Source organism: Salvelinus sp. IW2-2015, unplaced genomic scaffold, assembly GCF_002910315.2.
Source record: "Salvelinus sp. IW2-2015 unplaced genomic scaffold, ASM291031v2 Un_scaffold1384, whole genome shotgun sequence".
NCBI lineage: Eukaryota > Metazoa > Chordata > Actinopteri > Salmoniformes > Salmonidae > Salvelinus > Salvelinus sp. IW2-2015.
The window spans coordinates 31,198-54,964 of NW_019942874.1; the positions used below are offsets into that span (position 1 = coordinate 31,198).

General features: G+C 43.9%; 1 protein-coding gene across 5 annotated transcripts in view; it reads right to left on the reverse strand.

Annotated features, from left to right (window-relative positions):
- LOC112070660 (signal-induced proliferation-associated 1-like protein 2) overlaps positions 1-23,767 on the reverse strand; it is a 104,230-nt gene that overhangs the window by 15,865 nt on the left and 64,598 nt on the right. For all 5 annotated transcript variants that reach the window (XM_024138089.2, XM_024138090.2, XM_024138088.2 and 2 more), the window contains exons 8-15: positions 21,201-21,780; positions 18,624-18,898; positions 13,890-14,105; positions 9,600-9,749; positions 7,618-7,715; positions 6,883-6,980; positions 5,237-5,655; positions 1,844-2,068 (exon numbers count right to left, since the gene is read on the reverse strand). In XM_024138089.2, the coding sequence (XP_023993857.1) occupies positions 1,844-2,068; positions 5,237-5,655; positions 6,883-6,980; positions 7,618-7,715; positions 9,600-9,749; positions 13,890-14,105; positions 18,624-18,898; positions 21,201-21,780 (2,061 nt within the window). The remainder of the gene's footprint in view (positions 1-1,843; positions 2,069-5,236; positions 5,656-6,882; positions 6,981-7,617; positions 7,716-9,599; positions 9,750-13,889; positions 14,106-18,623; positions 18,899-21,200; positions 21,781-23,767) is intronic.

The following is a 23,767-nucleotide window of genomic DNA, read 5'->3' on the forward strand; positions in this document are numbered from 1 at the left end:
TAGGGGTGCTATACAGAAGATAGCCCTATTTGGTAAAAGATCAAGTCCATATTATGGCAAGAACAGCTAAAAAAGCAAAGAGAAATGACAGTCCATCATTACTTTAAGACATGAAGGTCTGTAAATACGGAACATTTCAAGAACTTTGAAAGGAAGACCCAGAGTTACCTCTGCCGCAGAGGATAAATTCATTAGAGTTAATTCCACAAATTAACAAGGCACACCTGTTAATTGAAATGCATTCCAGGTAAGTACCTAATGAAGCTGGTTAAGAGAATGCCAACAGTGTGCAAAGCTGTCATCAAGGCAAAGGGTGGCTACTTTGAAGAATCTCAAATGTAAAATATATTTTGATTTGTTCAACACTTTTTTGGTTACTACTTGATTCCATACGTGCTATTTCATAGTTTTGATGTCTTCACTTTCATTCTATAATGTAGAAAATAGCCAAAATAAAGAAAAATCCTGAAATTAGTAGGTGTGTCCAAACTTTTGACTGGAACTATATATATATATAAAATGTATGGGGGATTTAAAAAGAGGCAGACAATTACATTGATGGAAGCTGGGACAACGGACCTGCCCCAATGCATAGTGTTAAAAGTTTGGTGGGGGAAGAATAATCGTCTGGGGCTGTTTTTCATGGTTCGGGCTAGGGTCCTTAGTTCCAGTGAAGGGAAATGGTAACTCTACAACATACAATGACATTCTAGGCGATTATGTGCTTCCAACTTTGTGGCAACAGTTTGGGGAAAGCCCTGTTTCAGCATGACAACGCCCCCATGCACAAAGCGAGGACCATAAAGAAATGGTTTGTCAAGATCGGTGTGGAAGAAAGAACTTGACTGGCCTGCACAGAGCCCTGACCTCAACCCAATCGAACACCTTTGGGAAGAATTGGGACGCTGACTGCGAGCCAGGCCTAATCACCCAACATCAGTGCCCAACCTCACTAATGCTCTGTGGCTGAATGGAAGCAAGTCCCCTGCAGCAATGTTCCAACATCTAGTGGAAAGCCTTCCCAGAAGAGTGGAGGCTGTTATAGCAGCAAAAGGGAGGACCAACTCCATATTAATTCCCATGATTTTGGAATGAGATTTTCGACGAGCAGGTGTCCACCTACCTCTGGTCATGTAGTGTAGATGCAGCAATCCAAACTTGTTTTGTTTTAGCTATGTGCAGTCCCTTCCATCTAAAATGTTGTTTCTATTTTGGGGGCACTATGCCCCCTATGGGGGCTGTTTTGTGAACAGAAAAGGTCACACTAGCCGATGGACACTTCACACTAGCTAAATGAGAGACCGTACTCGAGGACTCTGCTTCAACTCCTACTTATTAATAAGATAGGACATGTGTCAAGAGGATTCTGTCAGAGCATCAGGTCATCAGTGGTTACTTTTAATATGGCTGTCCCCTTTGATCAGAACCTGTCTAAAATGGGTAGGTTAATATGGCAGTATGACTTGCAACCTTTTCAACAGGACCAAAGCAGACAGTTTGTCAGCGCGCCATCTTTCTTTCCAGTTCAGTTAACTTCACGAGGAAAGACCTTTGAGGGTCGAAGCCTCGCTTGCGAGGTCAACCTGGCCAAAGGTTAGCAGGAAAGTACTAGTAAAGTTGACAAGCGTACCTACTTGTGGCTTCTTTATTAAAATAGGGCGACGGGCTATATTTCAACGGTTTACTGAGAGTCGAGGCTGGAAACTTGTCAGTGGGAGGGAGAAAAAGGATGTGTGGCACCGGCAACTATTAGGATGCTGTAGAACATATTGACAGCGCTCTAGGAGCAAGTTTTATGTCCAAGTAAGAATACAACTCCACAAAACACTGCTTATTTACTCACCTGTAGTCTTTTGGCCTGCCCAGATCCTCCATTGGAGAGCCATCCTCGGCTTTCTTCCAGCCAATCAGATACTCTTTGCCTGGTGATTGGCGGGCGTGGACGGCAGCATTAAGCCCCATCCCTGTCACCATGCCGCCGGAGGAGACGATGTAGACTTTGGAAGAGTCAACCGAGGTGGAGGTCTTAGGACCACGTTCCGAGGGGCTGCCAGAGTGCCGTGAGCCACTAGGGAAACAGAGACAGAAACATGTGATCACAGTTGGCCAATTACGTCAAATATGAGTGGCTACCAAACATCCACGGTTTGGGGTCAGTCCATTTTATATCAGTCAAGTCATGGGATAATCAGGAGGGATAATTCCCCTTCTGAATTGAACTGACCCAAACCCTGCTACCCATATCAGTGGTTCTCCTCACGATGGGCACTGTGTGGTTCTCGGAGCAGGTTTTGAACCCAACTCCTATGACTCCACTAGCCTACTACAGCAGAATTCATGCCAACCCTGCCTATGCGGACAACATAGTGATGATACCAATTGGGGCATGATGACACTGCACTGGTGCCGCTGGCAGCGAAGGGCAAATGTGTCACACCTCATTAAATGCTGCATTGTGCCCACTGCGGGGGAGGCAGGATCATGCCATGGCCACAGTGAGCCTGCCACAACATGGCAGACCGGTCATCACCTTTTAGCATAATCTTGTTCCCAGACACTTTCGCCCCAAATGCACGTCTGGTGGACCAAMACATCCAACTCGGCCTTCATTAGCCAATACAGAGAGCCGGGAGAAACACCCAGCGCACAGGCATTTGTTTAAATCGGCTTAATCTACCAACAAATCATCTCCCAGAACACTTTCCCCTTAACCCTCCCCGTACACTAGCACACCATAAGCACAGAGCCACACCACGCAGTCGTGTAAATGACAAATGCTTTACTCAGTAAAGTACTTCCATGACCTAAAATGGAGAACGTGACGTCGCCGCTCAGACTGAAACAGCATGAAAATTAAGACTATATTTAGTCCCATCTGACCCAAAAATGGAGGTACTGGTGTCACCTCTCACCCTGGCCCAGCAGGAAACTGCAGAGTTGGGCTCATCCCGTCTGACCCCGAAATGGAGGGCAGGAAACTGTAAACTCTGTTATATTCGGTCTAACTCAAAAACGAAGGACATGAAATGTTGGAAAGGTAACCTTGACTCCAGGCTACTGTGCACAAGCTTGGAGAGGAAGTACAAAAATAATGGATTGGGAATCCGGTGGGGAGATTCTGTGACGATGACGACATGGGGGTTTTTGCTTAGTAGCTGGCTACTTTAGCTGCGTCATTATCGATGCTGATGTACCCGGTGTCTATGTGAATAAACATTTTTATTGTGCAGGCACAGCCTTGCAACAATTACCTATTTAGCCTTACAGTAGTGGGACTAGCCATCTGGAGCACCAAAATGGCTAACACTACAGGGGAATCATGTCAGCTCTATTTATTACATTACTATCTGCAACGTTCCAAACATTTCCTTTCACGAACACAGCCCAGACAGTATACGAATGAACCAGAGAGTCATAAGTGAGAGTGAACCAAGTAGCATGGAGAAAAACTAGAGGGAGCAGAGGCTCCCGTTCACGAGAAGTTGAGCTAGCTATAAAGAGAAGTCCGCTTAGGAAAACTCCCAAATCAACATGGAAAAGTAACACCACAACACCCTTACCACACACAAAAGAAAACGCTAAGGTGGGACCGGAAAGTTAAGAGACAAAAAAAAAGTCCCTTGAGTCAGATGCAGCCAAATGTAGGAAATTAACCGACTTATTCAGTAGTGCTGCTACTAGTGCCAGTGGTAACGTCAACGTGCATGTAGCCCATGCCAAGGGGGATGCCACAGGCCCTGGACAAAGAGTTCTAGCAGAAGTAAAGGACAGTGACAGCATAGCCRACGATTGTGAGCATAGCACAAGCAAAAGTCAGTGCAGCCGAAGCGGTAGGCAAAGGGGATCCAGGGCAGGGAGGGAGACATGGATAACACAACATCAATATTGGGCTAACTAACTAACTAACTAACTATAMCAGTAACATGATGCCAGTCAGACAGTTTCTTGATTAATGTGCATGCCAGCCATAGTMATTTCAAGCCCTATTCCTCAACTTTAGTTGAATAGGAAGTACAACATATTATATTTCATATTTTAATCATATTTTTACTATGTACTTATGTGTATGCGACCAATAAATTGGGATTTGACTAATGACAATAGTAGGGCTTCAAACAAACACATGTAGCAGATGTTATTGCGGGTGTAGTGAAATGCTTGTAAAGTCAGCCTTTGACACAGCACAGCCGCCTTTAATTTATWAATTTTATGATGATTAATTCTGACTATAAAAGCTATTGTTTCCACTACGTTGCTATATTTATAAATCTTTAGCTAAAACTATGAATACAACTGAATGTGTGTGCTGAGCTAGAGGAAAGTGAGCTGCTGAGAAAACTACTCTTCCAATAAGTTAGCCAAGGACATTTGTCTATAACTTGCTTACTTACCATTCACTTTACACCCAAAATGCAGGTGTCTTTTTACTGGTTCACTGTGCAGTAGTGTTGTCTACTACTTTGACATAGTGAAGCCAGCCAGTGCTCGGTCTCACTGAGTATTCTAGCTATTATACATTCTCTGTTTTACGCTCGGCTTCAGATGGGATGTTGTTCAATCATGACAATTCAGAATGTGTCCTGTAGAACTCTTATAACAGTCTACAGTATGTGAGTTCTGTACCACTATAGTACTGCATTTGTGTACAGTAGCTGTGATGCAGGTGGTGGTATTAGGGCCTGGTGTGTGTACACGTGTGTGCGTCGGCAGTGGAATATCCGCGGGCTGGTTGTGGTGGGCCAGTCTAGGTCAAAGACCAGGGACGTTTTTTGTCCCAGTCCGTCCCTGCTTACTCATCATGCCAATGTGTAATGTGTGTACATGCCTAGAGCAAAAATAACTCGCATCCAATAATGACAGACATTGAAAACAGGCGCAGTTYGACCTCACATTATGAAGTGTCATTGGGAGTGGTTGAATTGAAATGAAAAGGTACCAGAACTGATTTCAATTGTACAGTACCAGGGTTAATTTTAGAGTGAATATTCTACAATATCATCCGATAATCAAGCAGAACAACATTTCAGATGCTGGTACTCTGTATCGGTGAGCCGTGGCCACAATTCAAGCACTGGTCAGACAAAAGGGATCCAGTYAGCCTCTTGGTTTAGGGTGAAGTTACCCCTAGACGCTGATCGTAGGTCAGTTTTGCGGTTTCCTCATTAATGGACTAGGGGATGGGAAGCTGATCCTAGATCTGTACTTAGGGGAACTTTATCTTGGAGTTACACCTTACCTGGACATGGAGGAAATCTCGCTCAGGTCGCCCAGGCTCCCGTCCGTTACGTGCCCAGCCGAAGTGGCCTGGGTGCTGTAGCCTTGTGACGTCAACCCTTCTTCCGGTGTCCCCGCTCCGTGGTAGCCCCCCGTTCCGGAGTACTCCACTACCCACTGCTCCCCTCGGGCATCCTGGGGGACTGGTCGGCCGGCCGAGACCCCCGGTACGCCACCTCCGCTGCAGCCAGGTAGAGGGGGAGGCGGCGGGGGCATGCAAGTCACCGTGTCGATGCCGCTGTCAGTGGACGCGCCCTTAATGTAGATGAGGCCCAGGGCATCGGGGTCCATGGGATCGCCCGAGCCGAAGCGCTTGTCGTCGCTGCTGCCACTGGAGGCATTGCTGGAGAGAGTGTTGCTGCTGGAGTGACTGGAGCCAGACTGGGAGATCAAACACAACAATAGTTAGTGGTTAGCGGCAATCATTTGTGTCTGAAAATTAACAGTCAAATCCTTGCTTCCTCCGGCCTTGTTTCCTCAGTTCCTCTCAAAGCGCATTGGAGTAAAGGATCCAAGACCCCTCCCTCAGACATCCAATGAGCTTTGAGAGGAATTGAGGAAACAAGGATTTCGGCAACTAGTATACATTAAAAAACGATGATACATAAGCTATGTATCCTTATGCCACAATTCAATCAAATCTCAAATAAAAGGAATTGGGACCCTGGAAATGTTTGGCGGCCTTTACAGTGCATATGAAACTTTAATGCATAGGGAGACAAATACATTCTACCCCTCTTTCTGTTCATCAGCAAAAGCAGCAGCATCCCCTCAAGCTTCAATATTTTTCCAGGGCCAATTGTTGGGTTGCTTCCTCATTCATAGTAATATTAATGAAAAAAATAATGCACATGAATCGATATTCACCATGCGTCGCCATTACTTGTCAATACACATTTTAATTGATTTCAGATTAGGTTGGCGGGGGGGGGGGGGGTAGTACAGGAGAATAAATCCAAAGTGACAGCAAAAACGTCACCACCGACAAGGGTAAGCTGACCTAATCTAGCCTGATCCGTCAAGGACGAGAGGAGGCGGGCCTCGATCCCTGCAGGCATAGCGCTACACACCATCGTACTGTGTAGGCTTGGGGCTGTATGGGTAACCGAGCCGTTCTCTACTGCTAGGTGCGACCCTAAAGATCAGATGACAATACGTACGGTATCATGGCCTATCATGGCCCATCTGTCAAGGGTGTCGTGTTGCAGTCCAAACCGACCATGCATGTTGCTAGTAGGGGATAAGGTGCTCTGGGAGCGCATAGGTAGGTCGACCAAAGCCTTTGTCGATTGACGAGACAAAGTCCTATGGGATATCTTCACCAAATGGCCATGATGTTTTGTCATTGGTTTCATATGAAACCAATGAAACATATGATTTATTTATTTAAAGGGTCTTACAACTAACTGATTTTGTCCTGAAACAGTGTTACAAGACATACCTCCCATTGACGCTCAAATGTAGGCTATTGCATGAGATGACAGACGCAACAAACTAACCCAAATGCAACATGACAAGAAAAAAGCATTACATTGTAAAATCAAAGTCAACCTGGCTACCCTCATTAAACATTAAAACAACTAACTCTTTCCAAGTATGAGTACTCACATGTTGGTATTTATTGGGGGAGTCCTTTGCTCCTTGTCTCGGCTGGCTTCTCTCCCTCATGTTCAGAATCTTCGTGGAGGGATGGTGCCACTTGGCCTCTGCAAAAGAGGAAGACAATTTGTGATAATTATATCTCAAAGAAAACTATCTCATTAAAATACTTGTGGTACAATTTCTACGATACTGTCCATTAGAATTGATGTCAGGTCAACTCTTCATATATATATATAGGACTTGAACTGGGTCATATTCACTACGAACCAAATGGAAGCAAACAGATTAAAGTGGGGAGGGACTACCTGAATGTGTCCAATAAGAAACGCCTGTTTACATTTCCCATTGCAAAACCTTTTACTACAGTGTGAACTAATGAATATGACCCTAGTTGCCATTACTGCCATTTATTCAATGCAGTTCCTGAAATTCCCAAAAAATGAATTGGAATGGCAATTATTTAGTCATTATATTTTAAGGTACAGGCTATGAAAGCACATTTGTCATTTGTTGACATCACAACATGACACGTTTGGTAAAACTTAAATGTGAATGACAATCTTGAATCTGTAAGAATGACAGTTAATATTGCTTTCTGTTTTGTCTGTCTCCAGCGGACCTTTTTGCTGCATTTCTACTGACTGTCTCTTTCATAGCACAGTTGATGATATTGGTGATTACATGATGATGCTTATGATGGTGATGATGATGACGCTGGTGATGAAGAAGAGTAACCCATACCTGCAGACTTGGTCCTCTCCAGCTTGGGCTCCCCCTCTCTCCGGCCCTCTCCCTCCTTGTCGCTCGGCTGGTCCAGGTGCAGTGCAGGGGACTGGCATCTACAGGTGCACGAAAGAAGAATAGGACATAAAGCTAGAGGTWTCAGCAAACTGGTTTAAAACTTCAAAAGAGGGAGGCAAGATATGACGTCTTTGTTGAACATTCTAACCATGAAGACAGTCAGTCAGTGACGCGCAGGTCAGCCATTTGTTTTGTTGTTGCCCGAACAGACTCAGTTTTTTTTTCAACTGACCCGCACCTGCATGATCCAATGTAGAGCTGCCAGATCCTACCACAGGGGTTGACAACCCTGGTCCTGGAGTGACGTAGGCACTTCCTGTTTTTGATGTAACCGACCTGGGAGACCAGGTGTTTTGAATTTAGGCAATCATTTAACTGACCAATTACCTCAGTTGGTTAGGTGTGGTACCTAGTTGGAGCAAAATCCCGCAGTATCTGCCAGCACTCCAAGAACAGGGTTGCCTACCCATGCCTCACCTAATCACAACTGTATCAACTTTCAATGCAATAATTATGTCAAATGAGAATTGTTGTCCTAAACTCATGCCTCAAAGGGAAAAGAGAACACTAACCAGCATATCATGGCTCCCAAACATTACAATTGAGAAAATGGGTTTAAATGAATCTTCTCCCACAGCATCCTCAATGCTTTGCCATTGATTTGCATTGGAACCTTTAAAGTGCATTGTAATCCTTATCCACCCCACTTCCTGCTTTTCGCACCACTGGCCATTGTTTCACTGTTCCTCACCACTTGGCTAGTCACACTGAGCTATTTCAAACCTTTCCCTTGGTGTGTAACAGTATCCGTTAAACTGTGGCTGCCCAGACACATTTCCACAATGTGTCTGGATGCTGTGGGGATATTGAAGGAATGCCTTGCAACCTGAGAGCCGGGGTCCGGCTGGGGCCTCTGGCCTGGCGACTATAGACTTGTCTGGACTGCAGAAGGTCAAGGAATGGGGTCCTGGAAGAACCAGGATGGGGGGGGGGGTGGTAATGGCATTGTTCTGTCCTAGATAGAGGAGACGGCCTATCATATGACACACGACTGGTCCTACTACATATACYGAATATATGGGTCACTGTATTGAATATATACACTATGCTGAATATATGTAAAGCACTTTGTGACAATGGCGGAGGTAAAACGTGGTTTTAAAATAACTGGGATTGAAGTTGATTGATTCAGATACACTATTGGTCACGGTGAATGCTGAACAGTTATGATAATCGCTTTGGATAAAAATGCTAAATGACCATAGTATTATGGTCCTCTTTCTGTATAGATTATGTGCCGTCTATGCACAGGAGGGGATAGTCTGGTTTAAGAGGGTTGATAGGAGTGTAAATATGAATTGAACTTTCGATGTAAATACGTAGACTGTTGCACTTTTCATATGATTTTTAAATTGTGCATTATGCTGCGTTTCTATGTCTTATGTACTTTGTCTTTTTAAGCACATGTCCAAATGAATATCCCCCTGTTGGGATAATAAAGTCGATCTAATCTAGGAGCAAAGAAAAGCACCTTATTAGATGACAGCCATCTCTCCCATTCATTTGTGCTTGGGGTAGATTTCTCCAACAGATGCCATCAAATATGGACTTGGATTATTTTGAGGAACGTAAACATCTATCAAACTTTGATTTTGGACTGAACTATCCCTTTAAACTGATAGGTGGGCGGGGTCTCTACTTTTGGTACTATTCCATCGGCACCATTGCCCCAGACAAGCTCAATCAAGCGCAGATACAGTATTTGAATATTATTGTACTCAAACCCAGTCTGCTGTGTATGTAACTCTCCATTGAGTGGCCGAGGCATGAGGTTGAGAGTGTCTTACACCATAGTGGTCCTAAAATATACACCATAGCTGTCATAAAATGTGCATTGCAGCGCTGTGCCCTAATGCACTTACCCGTTAATGTATCCAGCCTTCTGGGACCAGGTGCCACAGGGTCCGGGGTCACTGGACGTGGACTGGTTGCTGGGGGAGCTGCAGTACAGTTGTCCAGGTTCCCGACTGCTACAGGAGGCCGTAGGGGATATCTCATATTCCTGCAGTACCCTGAAAACCACAAAAGAACGTTTAACCAAAACGGGCCTCGACCGCCAAAGTGCCCCACCTGTAGGCTACAGCTTCAATGGCCCTGTTGGATGGAAAGGGTTAGTTGTTAGTTGGATTCTCAAAAAGGGCCACACACTCCAGATCTAAGGAAACACTTTGACTGTACCTAGCAGACAAAACTAAATTGCCCACTGGGTGGGTCACTTTGGATAAACACATCTGCTAAACGACCATGTTATCACTCATGTTATTCTCAAAGAGCCATCATGCCAATACAACTCATCACCTAGTCTGGACATATGATACATGTGCTCCTGATGTCTGTTTGTTTTGTGTATCCTCATGTGCATTGTGCCAAAGGTCAAATTACACAGTGTAGATAAGATGTTTTATTTTTTATTGTTCGATACTGACAATACAAATAGTAGGTCAACCATTAGACAGTGACGATAAAGAGCAACTGGACTACTAGAATCCCATCCATTTATGAAGAGTGTTTGGGGAAATACTAGGGGAACATAGCGTAAGTACGCAGTTAGGCAAGGCGTTATTCTTAGCCTGAACAGACTGTTCCAAGCCTCCGTGAGAGTCGGAGATGCTCGAGCCTCCGACTCGTGAAACTCGACTCTCCCGCCGGCCCGGGAGGAACGCTGAGCCCTCGAAAAAACACAGAATCCCGGATCATATGGAAAAGCTGAGATGGGATCGTAAATGTGCAATGGGTAAGCGAGCGTAATAGAGGGTATATATTGTAGGGCGGGGAGTAAGGGATGAGGTGGTGTGAAAGGGAGGATAATTGTGCATATTCAGCAGCTTTGGAGCAGGCCTGCTTCGCAAGGCGTTGGCAGCTGCAAATTGAGTCCCACTCCCTCTTAATTAGCTGGCGAAGCTCCAACTAGGAGTGGAAGCCACAAAGTGTTTGAATTCAAACAACCCCCGCACAAACATATGCAGTGTCTCCATGTCTTGTTTCCCCTTAGGAAAACATGTCACCGTAAGGGTTCCATTGTACTACCTCGGAGTCTATCACGTCTGTTTTCTCTGTAGAACCCAGACAAAGTGTCACATATGACAAATACGGTATGGTAAAATGTAATGTTGCGTGAATCATAACCCAGAAACCGGATGCTCGCCCATTTTGACTCCAATGCTGCCCACAGTTGTGTCAATAAGGGAACATAGCTTTCACATGGACTCACCTGGTCAGTCCATGTCATGGAAAGAGCAAGTGTTCACAATATTTTTGTACACTCAGTGTAGACTTGTAACGTCTTTCATACAGACATTTACAAGGACACTCTAATCTGAAAATAGAGTTTTGACTCCTGAGAGGACAATCTATGCCAGAATCATTCCTGTGAAACCATTGACTAGAAGGGAATCACTTCATCTCAATTTTCCGCCACGATAAGGAAAAATGACAGCCAACAGGCTGTGCTTTTCTTTTTACTAAAGGTCAAACTCATCCCACAAAAATGCACTACTCCCACATATACACAAACATACCGGTATGCTTGCATGCACACGCACAGTTGTCACACAGTTGTAAAAGGACATGCGCACACTGATTAGATGAAACACCACACACACGCATGGCATGGCCACACACGCGCGTTCAACCTGATGCACCCTTGCATAGCTGACATGTAATGCAACACTACCCGAAAGACCAGTGCTGAGGTAGCCTTACTGTCGCTGTGTGTGTGTGTGTGCGCGTGCGYGTACAGGCGATCGAGGACAGACCACAACAGAGGGGCAGTGCAAGGCTGCAAACAAGAGCCACTCAGGAGCTCAATAAAACATTCACATGCCTTGACGCCCTGCTAGCTAACCCCACAGCCCCCCGCCCTCAACCCCTCACCACCTTCCATGCTGTGTACCAAGTTCAGTAACATGGGAGGTCGATCCTCATAGACAGAGTGAAAAAGTAGATGCTTATGGAGTGATATTAGTGCCAACAAAATGAAACATTTCATAATACAAATTCTGATAAATTGCCAGAAAGAAAAAAAAAATCGCTCCATAAAACATGACCAAACATAAGGGCAAAAACAAAAAAACTAGGAAAAACCTTAGTCTCTTCTGTTTGTTTTTCTGTTAGTATTATATCAAGTGCCAGAGAGTGCTTATCATCTACATTCACCATTGATTCAGTTGTTTTTTCTAGTTCTGTTACCCACTTTTTTGTGTGTGCAAATACCATCTGAAGCAATGTCTGTGAGAAACACTGCTTTAAGTATAGTAGCAACAGTATGTTAGAGTTGGAATTAGAGTTGGGTCGAGTTCATTAGGGATCAACGGTAGAAAACAGACAAACAGGGATGGTTTACCTAGACTTGTCAAATAACAAAAGCTCATTCCTGTTTTCCATTGCAAATCGTTTTAAAACACTCAGTTGCTTTCCCTAATGAACATGCCCCTTCCCCCATCTTGTTTTTCTTCCCTGCAGAGCAGTCTCAGTTTCCCAGTCATGTATTTGCCACTTAATTTTATGCTAATCACATTACAAAAACCTTGACCTCATTATGCACGGCCTATGCTAATGTCGTGCAGTGTCAGTGATACTAAGGATAGAGGTGCCATTGTGTCCGTCGGGAAAATTATACAATTTCACTAACAAAAACAGGTCAACAATGAGTCCTATTCAATTATTAGTACAGGTCCTTGGGAGGAGTCAGACATGATTGGTCAGCAAATCTGTATATGTATATGAAATCTGAGTGAATCTTTATGCCAAGCAAGGAAGCATGTTTGATGTAATATACACTACCATTCAAACGTTTGGGGTCACTTAGAAATGTCCTTGTTTTTGAAAGAAAAGCAAATTATTTTGTCCATTAAAATAAACATCAAATTGATCAGAAATACAGTGTAGACATTGTTAATGTTGTAAATGACTATTGTAGCTGGAAACGGCAGATTTTTTATGGAATATCTACATAGGCGTATAGAGGCCCATTATCAGCAACTATCATTCCTGTGTTCCAATGGCACGTTGTGTTAGCTAATCCAAGTTTATCATTTTAAAAGGCTAATTGATCATTAGAAAACCCTTTTGCAATTATGTTAGCACAGCTGAAAACTGTTGTTCTGATTAAAGAAGCAATAAAACTGGCCTTCTAGACTAGTTGAGTATCTGGAACATCAGCATTTGTGGGTTCGATTACAGGCTCAAAATGGCCAGAAACAAAGTACTTTCTTCTGAAACTCGTCAGTCTAATCTTGTTCTGAGAAATAGAGGTTATTCCATGCGAGAATTTGCCAAGAAACTGAAGATCTTATACAAAGCTGTGTACTACTCCCTTCACAGAACAGCGCAAACTGTCTCTAACCAGAATAGAAAGAGGAGTTGGAGGCCCCGGTGCACAACTGAGCAAGAGGACAAGTACATTAGTGTGTCTAGTATGAGAAACAGAAGCCTCACAAGTCCTCAACTGGCAGCTTCATTAAATAGTACCCGCAAAACACCAGTCTCAACGTCAGTGAACAGTGAAGAGGTGACTCCGGGATGCTGGCCTTCTAGGCAGAGTTCCTCTGTCCAGTGTCTGTCCAGTGTCTGTCTTTTGCCCATCTTAATCTTTTTTTATTGGCCAGTCTGAGATATGGCTTTTTCTTTGCAACTCTGCCTAGAAGCCTAGGAGTGATGGTTGCTGATAATTGGCCTCTGTATGCCTATGTAGATATTCCATTAAAAATCATCCATTTCCAGCTACAATAGTCATTTACAACATTGACAATGTCTACATATTTTAAATGGACAAAACATTTTATTTTCTTTCAAAAACAAGGACATTTCTAAGTGACCCCAAACTGTTGAACGGTAGTGTACCTCAAGTTTCTTTTGGTGACACACTTTGAGCATGATTATGAGTGTCAAAGGCAGGGATACTCAAATCTGGTCTCCAGATTTTGGTCTCCAAGTACTGCTGGTCTCCAAGTACTGCTGATGTAAATTCTTCGCTCTAAGACAGTGCTCGTGAGTGGAATCTCTAACCAACCAGTGACAATGAGTTTAATCTGTTCGAAAAGAAAACCGGCAGCACTTTGACCCTCCAGGCTAATATTTGAGTACCTCTGATCTAGGGCGTTTGAACTAGGAACTATGAGTCAATGAAGATGGAGGTGGGTGCTGAGGTGTACCTGGTCCCGTCCTGTTGCTTCCTGTCAAAGGAGGTGCTGCGGGAGATGGCCCCCTGGGCGTAGTGGAACATCTGCTGCCCAGGGCTGGGGCCCTGTGTGGGGGAGGCCCGGGACATGGACGGGCCGCCACCCGGGGCGGTCGAGACGCGGTGCCAGCCGGCAGCCGTGGTGGTCTTGTACTCCACCACGGGGACGCGGTACATCTCCGAGCAGCTCCTGATAGAATAAATCAAAAGACACATTAGCAATTCAGCGTCTTACAAAACAATCTTAAAATGGTAAAGTACATGTACTTACATTATACTGTAAGTGTAAGTGTTGTTACACTTACAGTGTGTTGTTAAGTGCATCTAATGTAAAAAGTGTGAATCCTCTTACTTGCCAAATAGGCTATACTGTAAGTCAATGGGAGAGTTAAGTTGAGATTTGGCAGATGGACTGCATTTTAAGAGTTAGGTATTTTGAGATTTTTCACTGTCCGATACATTTTTCCTCAAACCTCACTAATTGATACGTCCATTTCCAAACTGGTATAGCCCCGTTCCAACTCTTTCTTGCTTGATTTAAACGTCAGAATATAGTATTAACCCAATATTCTGAGTGCAAACTTCCCATTGCATTTGGGACCAGTCGCTGCTAACTTGTGTCCAACTTCACCCCAATTTACTGCTACTTTGCTACAGTTAAATATGTAAAAAATTTGCTGATGGATATGAGCTGCATTGACTAAGCCTGTGGCCGATTGAAATCAATAACACTGGTATTAGTATTTTTTTGGGATCCCCGCTAGCGGTTGCGAAAGCAGCAGCTACTCTTCCAGGGGTCCACACAAAACATAACATTAATAGACAACATTGATTAATTTAACAAGCCCATTAGGTCATGACTACAGAGATCATTAGCTTTGAACTAGCCAAGTCCCAAAAGGCATCATATTTCCTATTCTGAACAAAAATATAAACACAACATGTAAAGTGTTGGTCCCATGTTTCATGAGCTAAAATAAAAGATCCCAGAAATGTTCCTAATGCACATACAGTACAAAACTATGGATAATGTTCTCTCTTTCACCCTGCTTGATTCCTGTTAAAACATGATTTGGCAAGTCTCAAGTTCTCAACACAAGAGTTCACCAACCAACCCAACGACTACCTTGGAATGTCCCAAGAAAATTGTCACAGCACGAAAACCCGGTCTTGATTCATACATGTTGGCCCAGTCTCAAATGGCACAGGCCCATAGGGCTCTGGACAAAAGTAATGCGCTACGTACACTGAACAAAAATAAAAGATGCAACAATGTCAAAGATTTTACTGAGTTACAGTTCATATAAAGAAAAAAAAAAATCGGTCAACTGAAATAAATTCATTAGGCCCTAATCTATGGATTTCACATGACTGGGAATACAGATATGAATCTGTTGGTCAAAGGTACCTTAAAAAAAAGGTAGGGGCGTGGATCAGAAAACCAATCAGTATCTGGTGAATTTGCCTCATGCAGTGCAACATCTACTTCACATAGAGTTGATCAGGCTGTTGATTGTGGCCTGTGGAATGCTGTCCCACTCCTCTTCAATGGCTGTGCGAAGTTGCTGGATATTGGCCGGAACTGGAACAAGCTGTCGTACACATCGATCCAGAGCATCCCAAACATGCTCAATAGGGGACATGAACACTGAGTACGGCAGTACCGTCATAACTTGATTGATGTGACGGCTAACATGTCCTGACATGTCCTTTTGCGGCCTTTTATGCATTCTAGTAGAGTTAAATAGTTACACACACACAGCGGTCTACGGCACTGCATCTCAGTGCAAGAGGCATCACTACAGTCCCCTGTTCGAATCCAGCTGTATCACACTCCGCGCCGTGATTGGGAAGTCCCAGGAGCGGCCCACAATTGGCCCAGCATCATCCGGTTTGGCCGCGGGTAGGCTGTCATTGTAAATTAAGAATTTCTCTTAAACTGACTTACCTAGTTAATAAAAGGTTCACACAGACACATACACCAAAAAGTTATTTTGTTGGAATTTACGTATGTCCCCTTACCAGTAAAAACATATCAAAAACCTATTTCTTTCATTACTGTGTGCTTTTCATTGTACATTTGATCAGTCTTTTCATTCTCAACCAGGATTTCATCATACATGTCAAGCAGTGAAGTTTCAGCTCTGTCCGTCCATGATCTCTCTTCCTCGGTGCGCACTGACACTGTGTCCGTTTCCATCTTGTCCAGCAGTAATGTAACGTTTTCACGTAAACCTGTTTCTTGTCTGCATCGACAGTAGCAGTCCTTGTACCTAGCATTAAGCATGGTGCGACACAGTAAAAAGCTCAGAGAAGTAATACCACCGAATGGCTTATTCCCAGCCTCGAGTAACTTTTGTACATTTTAACCCCACGGTCTGTGACAGCAGTTTTGTTGAACAGGCGTTTGCAATGCCATGACAGAGGGTATCATGTCTGCTGCAGATGCAGTTGAGCTTATTTCCTCGATGGCGCTAGGAGTGTGTTCAGTGTTCCAAGTTTCAAACATGTTCTCAAATGCCATGAAAATGCAGCAGCGTATAGAACCAGCACGTTCTTGAGCATCGCAATACAGCTTTCCACAGTACGACATCCTGTCGGCCCACATTTGCTGTCAAACTCAGCATGCTCATGGGACTGACATCGCTGGTCCAAATGTCAGTTATGATGCCCATAACAAGTAGCCTAATGAAATCCATTATCTTGGATTTAATGGATTTCGCCTTTGAGTTGTCTCGCTGAAATTTCTTACTCTTTCAAATGACTGCTCGACTTGAATTTGTTTAGCTGTTGGAAGTGTGCGCTTAGTATTTTTCAGCTTTTTTTCCTGTGTAGCGCTATATTTCTGCGGCTCATTACGTCAACTACTTACGTTATATATGTATGCACTTCAGCTTTGACATCGGTTTTGCACATCGGTGTTAACTTCTCTAGGGTAGGGCAGGCAATTCGGAATTTTGGATGAAATGCAGCCCAAATTAAACGGCCTGTTTCTGGGCCCAGAAGATATGATCTGCATATAACTGGTAGATTGATAGAAAACACTCTAAAGTTTCCAAACTGTTAAAAGTGGCTGTGCGTAACAGAACTGATTTGGCAGGCAAAAACCTGCGAAAAATCCATTCAGGAAGTAGTTTTTTTCTTCTATTCAATGCCATTACAGTATCCCTTGACTTAGGACTCACTTGCAGTTTCTATGCCTCCACTAGATGTCAACAGTCTTTAGAATTGGTTTTCAGTCTTGTATTCAGAAAAATGAGGAATAAGAGCAGTCTGAATGAGTGGACCCTAACGTTTCACGAGCTTTTTCCTCGCAAAGACCGAGAGAGTTCGTTTCTTGTACATTTATATATTGACGATGTTATTGTCCAGTTGAAATAGTATCCATTATTTAAGCTAAAAACAACTGAGGTTGAATAAACATCGTTTGACATGTTTCTATAACTTTAGGATACAATTGGATTTTTTTGTCTCCTGTTTTGACTGCGTTCAGCCTGTGGATTACTGAAGAAAACGCGGCGCGAACAAACACTAGTTCTTGGAGTATAAAGAGACTTTATCGAACAAGAGGTACATTTATTGAGTAAATGAATGTCTGCTGAGTGCAACCATATGAATCAAAGGTAAGGGATTCATTTTATCTCTATTTCTAAATTGTGTAACTGTTCTATCTGGCTGGCTACTGTTTGTAATGATTTGTCTTGTGGGCTATGTTCTCATAATCGTAATRTATGCTTTYGCCGTAAAGCATTTTTAAAAATCTGACACCGTGGTTGGATTCACAAGAAGTTAATCTTTAAACCTATGTAAAATATGTTTTGTTTTCTGAATTTTTATAGTGAGTATTTCTGTATTTGAATTTGGCGCCCAGCAGTTTCACTGGCTGTTGAAGTGGTGGGACGCTACCGCCTCACGTGCCCAAGAGAGGTTAAACTAGACATCAGGCCGATGCCGATGTTGGCATTTTTAGCTAATATCGGYYGATTCCGATATGCTCGCCGATATATCGTGCATCCCCAATTTACATCCCTGTTAGTGAGCATTTCTCCTTTGCCAAGATAATCCATCCACTTGACAGATGTGGCATATCAAGAAGCTGATTAAACAGCATGATATTTACACTGGTACACCTTGTCCTGGGGACAATAAAAGGCCACTCAAAAAATKTGCAGTTTTGTCACACAACACAATGCCACAGATGTCTCAAGTTGAGGGAGTGTGCAATTGGCATGATGACTGTAGGAATGTCCACCAGAGCTGTTGCCTCACAATCACAGACCACGTGTAACCACGCCAGTCCAGGCGCCAGTCCTCCACATCCAACTTCTTTACCTGCGGGATCGTTTGAGACCAGCCACTCTGACAGCTGATGAAACGGAGGAGCATTTATGTCTGTAATAAAGCCCTTTTGTGGGGAAAAACTCATYCCGATTGGCTGGGCCAGGTTCCCAAGTCCCATGCCCACCCATAGCTGCGCCCCTGCCCAGTCATGTGAAATCCATACATTAGGGCCTAATACATTTATTTCAATTGACCGATTTCCTTATATGAACTATTACACAGTAAAATCGTTGAAATTGTTGCATGTTGCGTTTACATTTTTGTTCAGTGAAAGAATAAAACAACGCTTGGGACAGATGTTTTTGTAAGAGCTATTAAGCTTAGTTTAAGTTAAGTACAAAGAAGGAGGAAGTGGTGTTTAACCTACCTCCTGGGTGTGCCGTCCTCATGGGGCTGGACGATGACCACACTGACCGTGTTGGACGTGCGCAGCAGGTCGATCATCTGCTCGTGGGACAGTGTGGCCACGGCCACCTTGCAGATCTCCATCAGCCGGCTGCCCGGACGGAGACCCACCTGCCAGGCGAAGCCGAAGGGCTCCACGTCTGCCACCACACCCTCGAAGTTGACGTGGAATCCCAGCTGGCCCAAACCGTTCCGCCGGAGGGTCATCTCCACTGTCTCGCAGCCCCGGGTGACAATCTAGGGCGACATGACCAAGAGAGTAAATTTCAGCCTACTTTGATCTAATGGCTTTATTAGGGTTTATCCATGTTGGTAACTGTTTTGAAAAGCTATGAGCATTACCTTATAAGGCCTAATGTAGATCAACCTTTACCCCAGTTAAAGTTGCTAATTTCTGCCTCTCCGTGAGGTTGTGGTTTGACCAAATCCACACAAATACAAAACCTTAATAGCACCGAAGCTGATGAGATCTTAAATTATTATCCCTTTCCATTGTAAAGTTGGTTGAAAAGACTAWGGCCTCCATTCAATCAAACTTGGCAACAAAAACAAAATATAGTCCAAACGTGGCCTGAGCTGGCCTCTTGAAGTGCAGGAAACAGTTACAGGATTTGACAAAAAAAGTTTGCCAACAACAGGAGAAATACCTAGATAATTTCAGAATAAACCAGCCAATCGCACAATGTCAAGCTCTGCAGAGATTAGGGTCGTCACGATGCCAAAGGTTAAAAAACACCAGCTCTGTTTGGAGTGGCAACGTGTCACTATTTTTATCCAGACTCCCCAGTTCTTCACCACTTTTTAGCATCTTAAAACTTCTTTGGGATAGGTGGGACGGTAGCGCGATTATCTGAGGACAGCGTCCAGCACACAAATGCATAACAAATCATTTTCAACCAGGGAGTTGCGACACGAAAGTCAGAAAAAGCAATATAATATATGCCTTACCTTTGAAGATCTTCTTCTGTTGGCACTCCAAAAGGTCTCAGTTACATTACAAATGGTCCTTTTGTTCGATAAATTTCTTCTTTATATCCATAAAAACTCAGTTTAGCTGGCGCGCTTCAGTCAATAATCCACTCGGTTTCCATTGGTCAAAATGAATCCCAAACGTTACCAATAAACTTATCTAAACAAGTCAATTAACGTTTATAAATCAATCCTTAGGTACCCTAATAYGCAAATAAACAATAGAATTTAAGACGGAGAATCGTTATTGTCTTTACCGGAGATAAACAAAAAGAACGCTCTATCTCGACCATGCGCATGGAAACACTACAGCCAAAATGGGAGCCTTTAGAAAAACTACTTTTTCTCCCTCATATTTCCAAAAACCAGCCGGAAACGTTTTCTAAAGACTGTTGACATCTAGTGGAAGCCCTAGGAAATGCAATCGGGCACGATTTCGCCCWAAAGTGCCAGCCATTGAAATAAATTTKGGGGGGGATGGTTTGTCCTCGGGGTTTCGCCTGCCATTTCAGTTCTGTTATACTCACAGACATTATTTTAACAGTTCTAGAAAGTTTAGAGTGTTTTCTATCCAAGTCGACCAATTATATGCATATCCTAGCTTCTGGGCCTGAGTAGCAGGGAGTTTACTTTGGGCATGCTTTTCATCCGGGCGTCAAAATACCGCCCCCTATCCCAAAGAAGTTTTAAATCCTGGCCGTCTGAGGCGAATGGTATTGTGACAACCCTAGCAGAGGCTTTCGACACCTTTGGATAATCCCATTTAACCGAAATGAAAAGGGATTAGGATAGAGAGCTCAGAGACACCCGACCCCATACGACCTCTCGTCTCCCCCTAAATAATACAATTATCAACCAAATTACTCAATCAATTCGTGGGAAAAAAGCAGGAGGAAAGTACACGCCCCGGCAGGCCTTTATTACCACCAGTGATTCAAGAACAGTAACTTGTAACAACAAACATATTGTTGTGAGGCTGAGGTAAAGTGGCAGTATAATGGGGGACATCTGCTGACCTGCTGACTAAACTGCTGTGACTTGGGCTGGCTCGCAGGACTTGAGTAATCATCTCACTGCAGTGTTCACCCATAGTAAACTATTTAGCTTAACAAGATCTTTTCAATTCAGATCTTTTACAGAGCTGATCTGACTGGTCAAAATACAAATTAGTTAGAAAAAAAAAATCTTAATTGGGATGCCTGTCGAAACGCAGCCAAATACTGAGGTACAAGGTTTTATGCAAGTGTCTTATGATACTGAGGTGGCCAATCTCTCTGGGCCAGTGTGGGTACAGCCAAGCAGTAACAAAACCAAGTGATCAACTAAACCTAGTCTTCAGTAAATACGTGGAGAAGTTGAATCAGATATGTTCCTTGTGGGTCCGATTGACGATCCCTGGTTTAAACATCGAGGCGTGGTTTCCCGGACACATATTAAGCCTTGACTAAAAATCATTCAATGGAAAATCTTAATTGAAAATGCTTTTTAGTCCAGGATTAGGCTTAATCTGTGTACAGGATGTGTAGCACTGAATTATGTTGTCTTTAAGCCTCCCACAAAACCTTCTTACCTCCAACCTCTGCATGATCTCCCGGACGTCGTCCCAGCATCCTTCCTGCGTGGAGAACACCACACACTCGCCTCGCTCGTAGAAAAGCCGGACGCTCCCGGATGTTGAGCTCCAACCGAGGACGTCGCGGCAGTAGCAGTTGAACACCACCTCCTTGGACGCCTCTTCGATCAGCACCACAAACTCATTGGAGACGGCCAGCAAGCAGCCAATGTCTGCTGACTGGCCAAAGTCCCGGGCCACCACAGCCCAAGTGACCGCCCCGTAGCTCTGGAGGTGGGCGTTGCGCCGGGGTCGGCTGCGCTCCTTCTTCTTGACACCCAACGAGATGAAGCTGAACTTRGCCGCCGAAGAGTCCACGGGGGTGGCGCTTACAAAGTTCTCGGCCAAATCCTTCAGGTACTCTTGGCGCGTGCGCATGGCCATGGCGCGGAACTTGTCCGACTTATGCACCGCATTCTCGCCGTTCATCATCTTGGCCAGGAGGAAGTCCCGGAACATGGCCGACTTTGGGAAGAACACCCCCTGGGGGATARGAGGACCGAAGGCGGGCACGTCTTTAGATCTGGTGACCGCCACACTAAAAAAATAAAGACAAACAGCCATTTTAATCCCTCTGTCGTTTTGCTTCATAATCTTTTCTAAGTAACACAAATAGGTCATAACAATACATTTGAGAGAGATCTGTTGGGGGATTTTGAATTACAGCCATTACTGCCACTCACTGGAAATGGAAAGGTTTCAAACTGTTGTTCTGCTAATCCGAAAGAGCAATTACAAGAGCAGAACAAGTGGTTTCACGACTAACTGTACGTCATATTAGATAGCTAAAGTGTTGTTCCATTGCGTGAATATAATGGGACTACACTAGCATACTTTTATAATGCTCTATTATAAATAGAGGTGTGGTTTCAGTTTAAACAAATAGAGGTCATTTCAACCCTCACAGTGGTGTAGGTAGTGACAAGCAACTGGTGTTTCTGTATGATCAGAATTCTGATTTAAGACTCAGGTCCYCTAACAGTAAGGGCCGGAAATCATTGTCGTGGATTTTCAGAAGTTTCTTTGAATTGTACAGCAGCATATCCAAACCCAAATTAAATCAAAACAGATTTGGAGATGTTATCACAGGTGCAGCAAAATGCTTGTGTTTCTAGCTCCAACAGTGCAGTAATAGCTAGCAATTAAAAATCATAAAATACACAATCAAGAAAAAAAACTAGCAATGTCAAGAGACTGGAATATATATACACATAATGATGTGTAAAGGCAGTATGGACAGTATTGTACAGCAGTAGTTATACAGGTTGAGCCATGACTAGAATTCAGTATATGAAGTGAATTCGGAAAGTATTCAGACCCCTTGACTTTTTCCACTTTGTTACATTACAGCCTTATTTTTCACTCATCAATCTACACATAATATCCCATAATGACAAAGCAAAAACAGGTTGACATTTTTATTTATTTATTAAAAGTAAAACAAACTTTATTATTATATTTACATAAGTATTCAGGTCCTTTTCTCAGTACTTTGTTGAATCACCTTTGGCAGCAATTACAGCCTCAAGTCTTGGGTTTGAAGCTACAAGCTTTGCACACCTGTATTTGGGGAGTTTCTCCCATTCTTCTCTGCAGATCCTCTCAAGCTCATCAGGTTGGATGGGGAGCGTCGCTGCACAGCTATTTTCAGGTCATTCCAGAGATGTTCGATCATGTTCAAGTCCAGGCTCTGGCTGGGTCACTCAAGGACATTGAGACTTGTCCCAAAGCCACTCCTGCMTTTTCTTAGCTGTGTGCTTAGGGTCATTGTCCTATTGGAAGGTGAATCTTAGCCCTCAGTCTGAGGTTCTGAGCACTCCGGAGCAGGTTTTCATCAAGGATCTCTCTGTACTTTGCATCGTTCATCTTACCCTCAATCCTGACTAGTCTCCCAGTCCCTGCCGCTGAAATTCTCTCCACAGCATGATGTTGCCACCACCATGCTTCACTGAAGGTATGGTGCCAGGTTTCCTCCAGACGTGACACTTGGCATTCAGGCCAAATAGTTCAATCTTGGTTTCATCAGACCAGAGAATCTTGTTTCTCATGGTCTGAGTCATTTAGGTGCTTTTTGGCAAACTCCAAGTGGGCTGTCATGTGCCTTTTACTGAGGAGTGGCTTCCGTCTGGCCATTCTACCATAAAAAGGCCTGATTGGTGGAGCGCTGCAGAGATGGTTGTCCTTCTGGAAAGTTCTCCCATCCCCACAGAGGAACTCTGGAGCTCTGTCAGAGTGACCATCGGGTTCTTGGTCACCTCCCTGACCAAGGCCCTTCTCCCCCGATTGCTCAGTTTGGCCGGGCAGCCAGCTCTAGGAAGAGTCTTGGTGGTTCCAAACTTCTTCCGTTTAAGAATGATGGAAGGCATTGTTCTTGGGGACCTTCAATGCTGCATCACTTTTTTTGGTACCCTTCCCCAGATCTGTACTTCGACACAGTCCTGTCTCGGAGCTCTACGAACAATTTCTTCGGCTTCATTGCTTGGTTTTTGCTCTGACATGCACTGTCAACTGTGGGACCTTATACG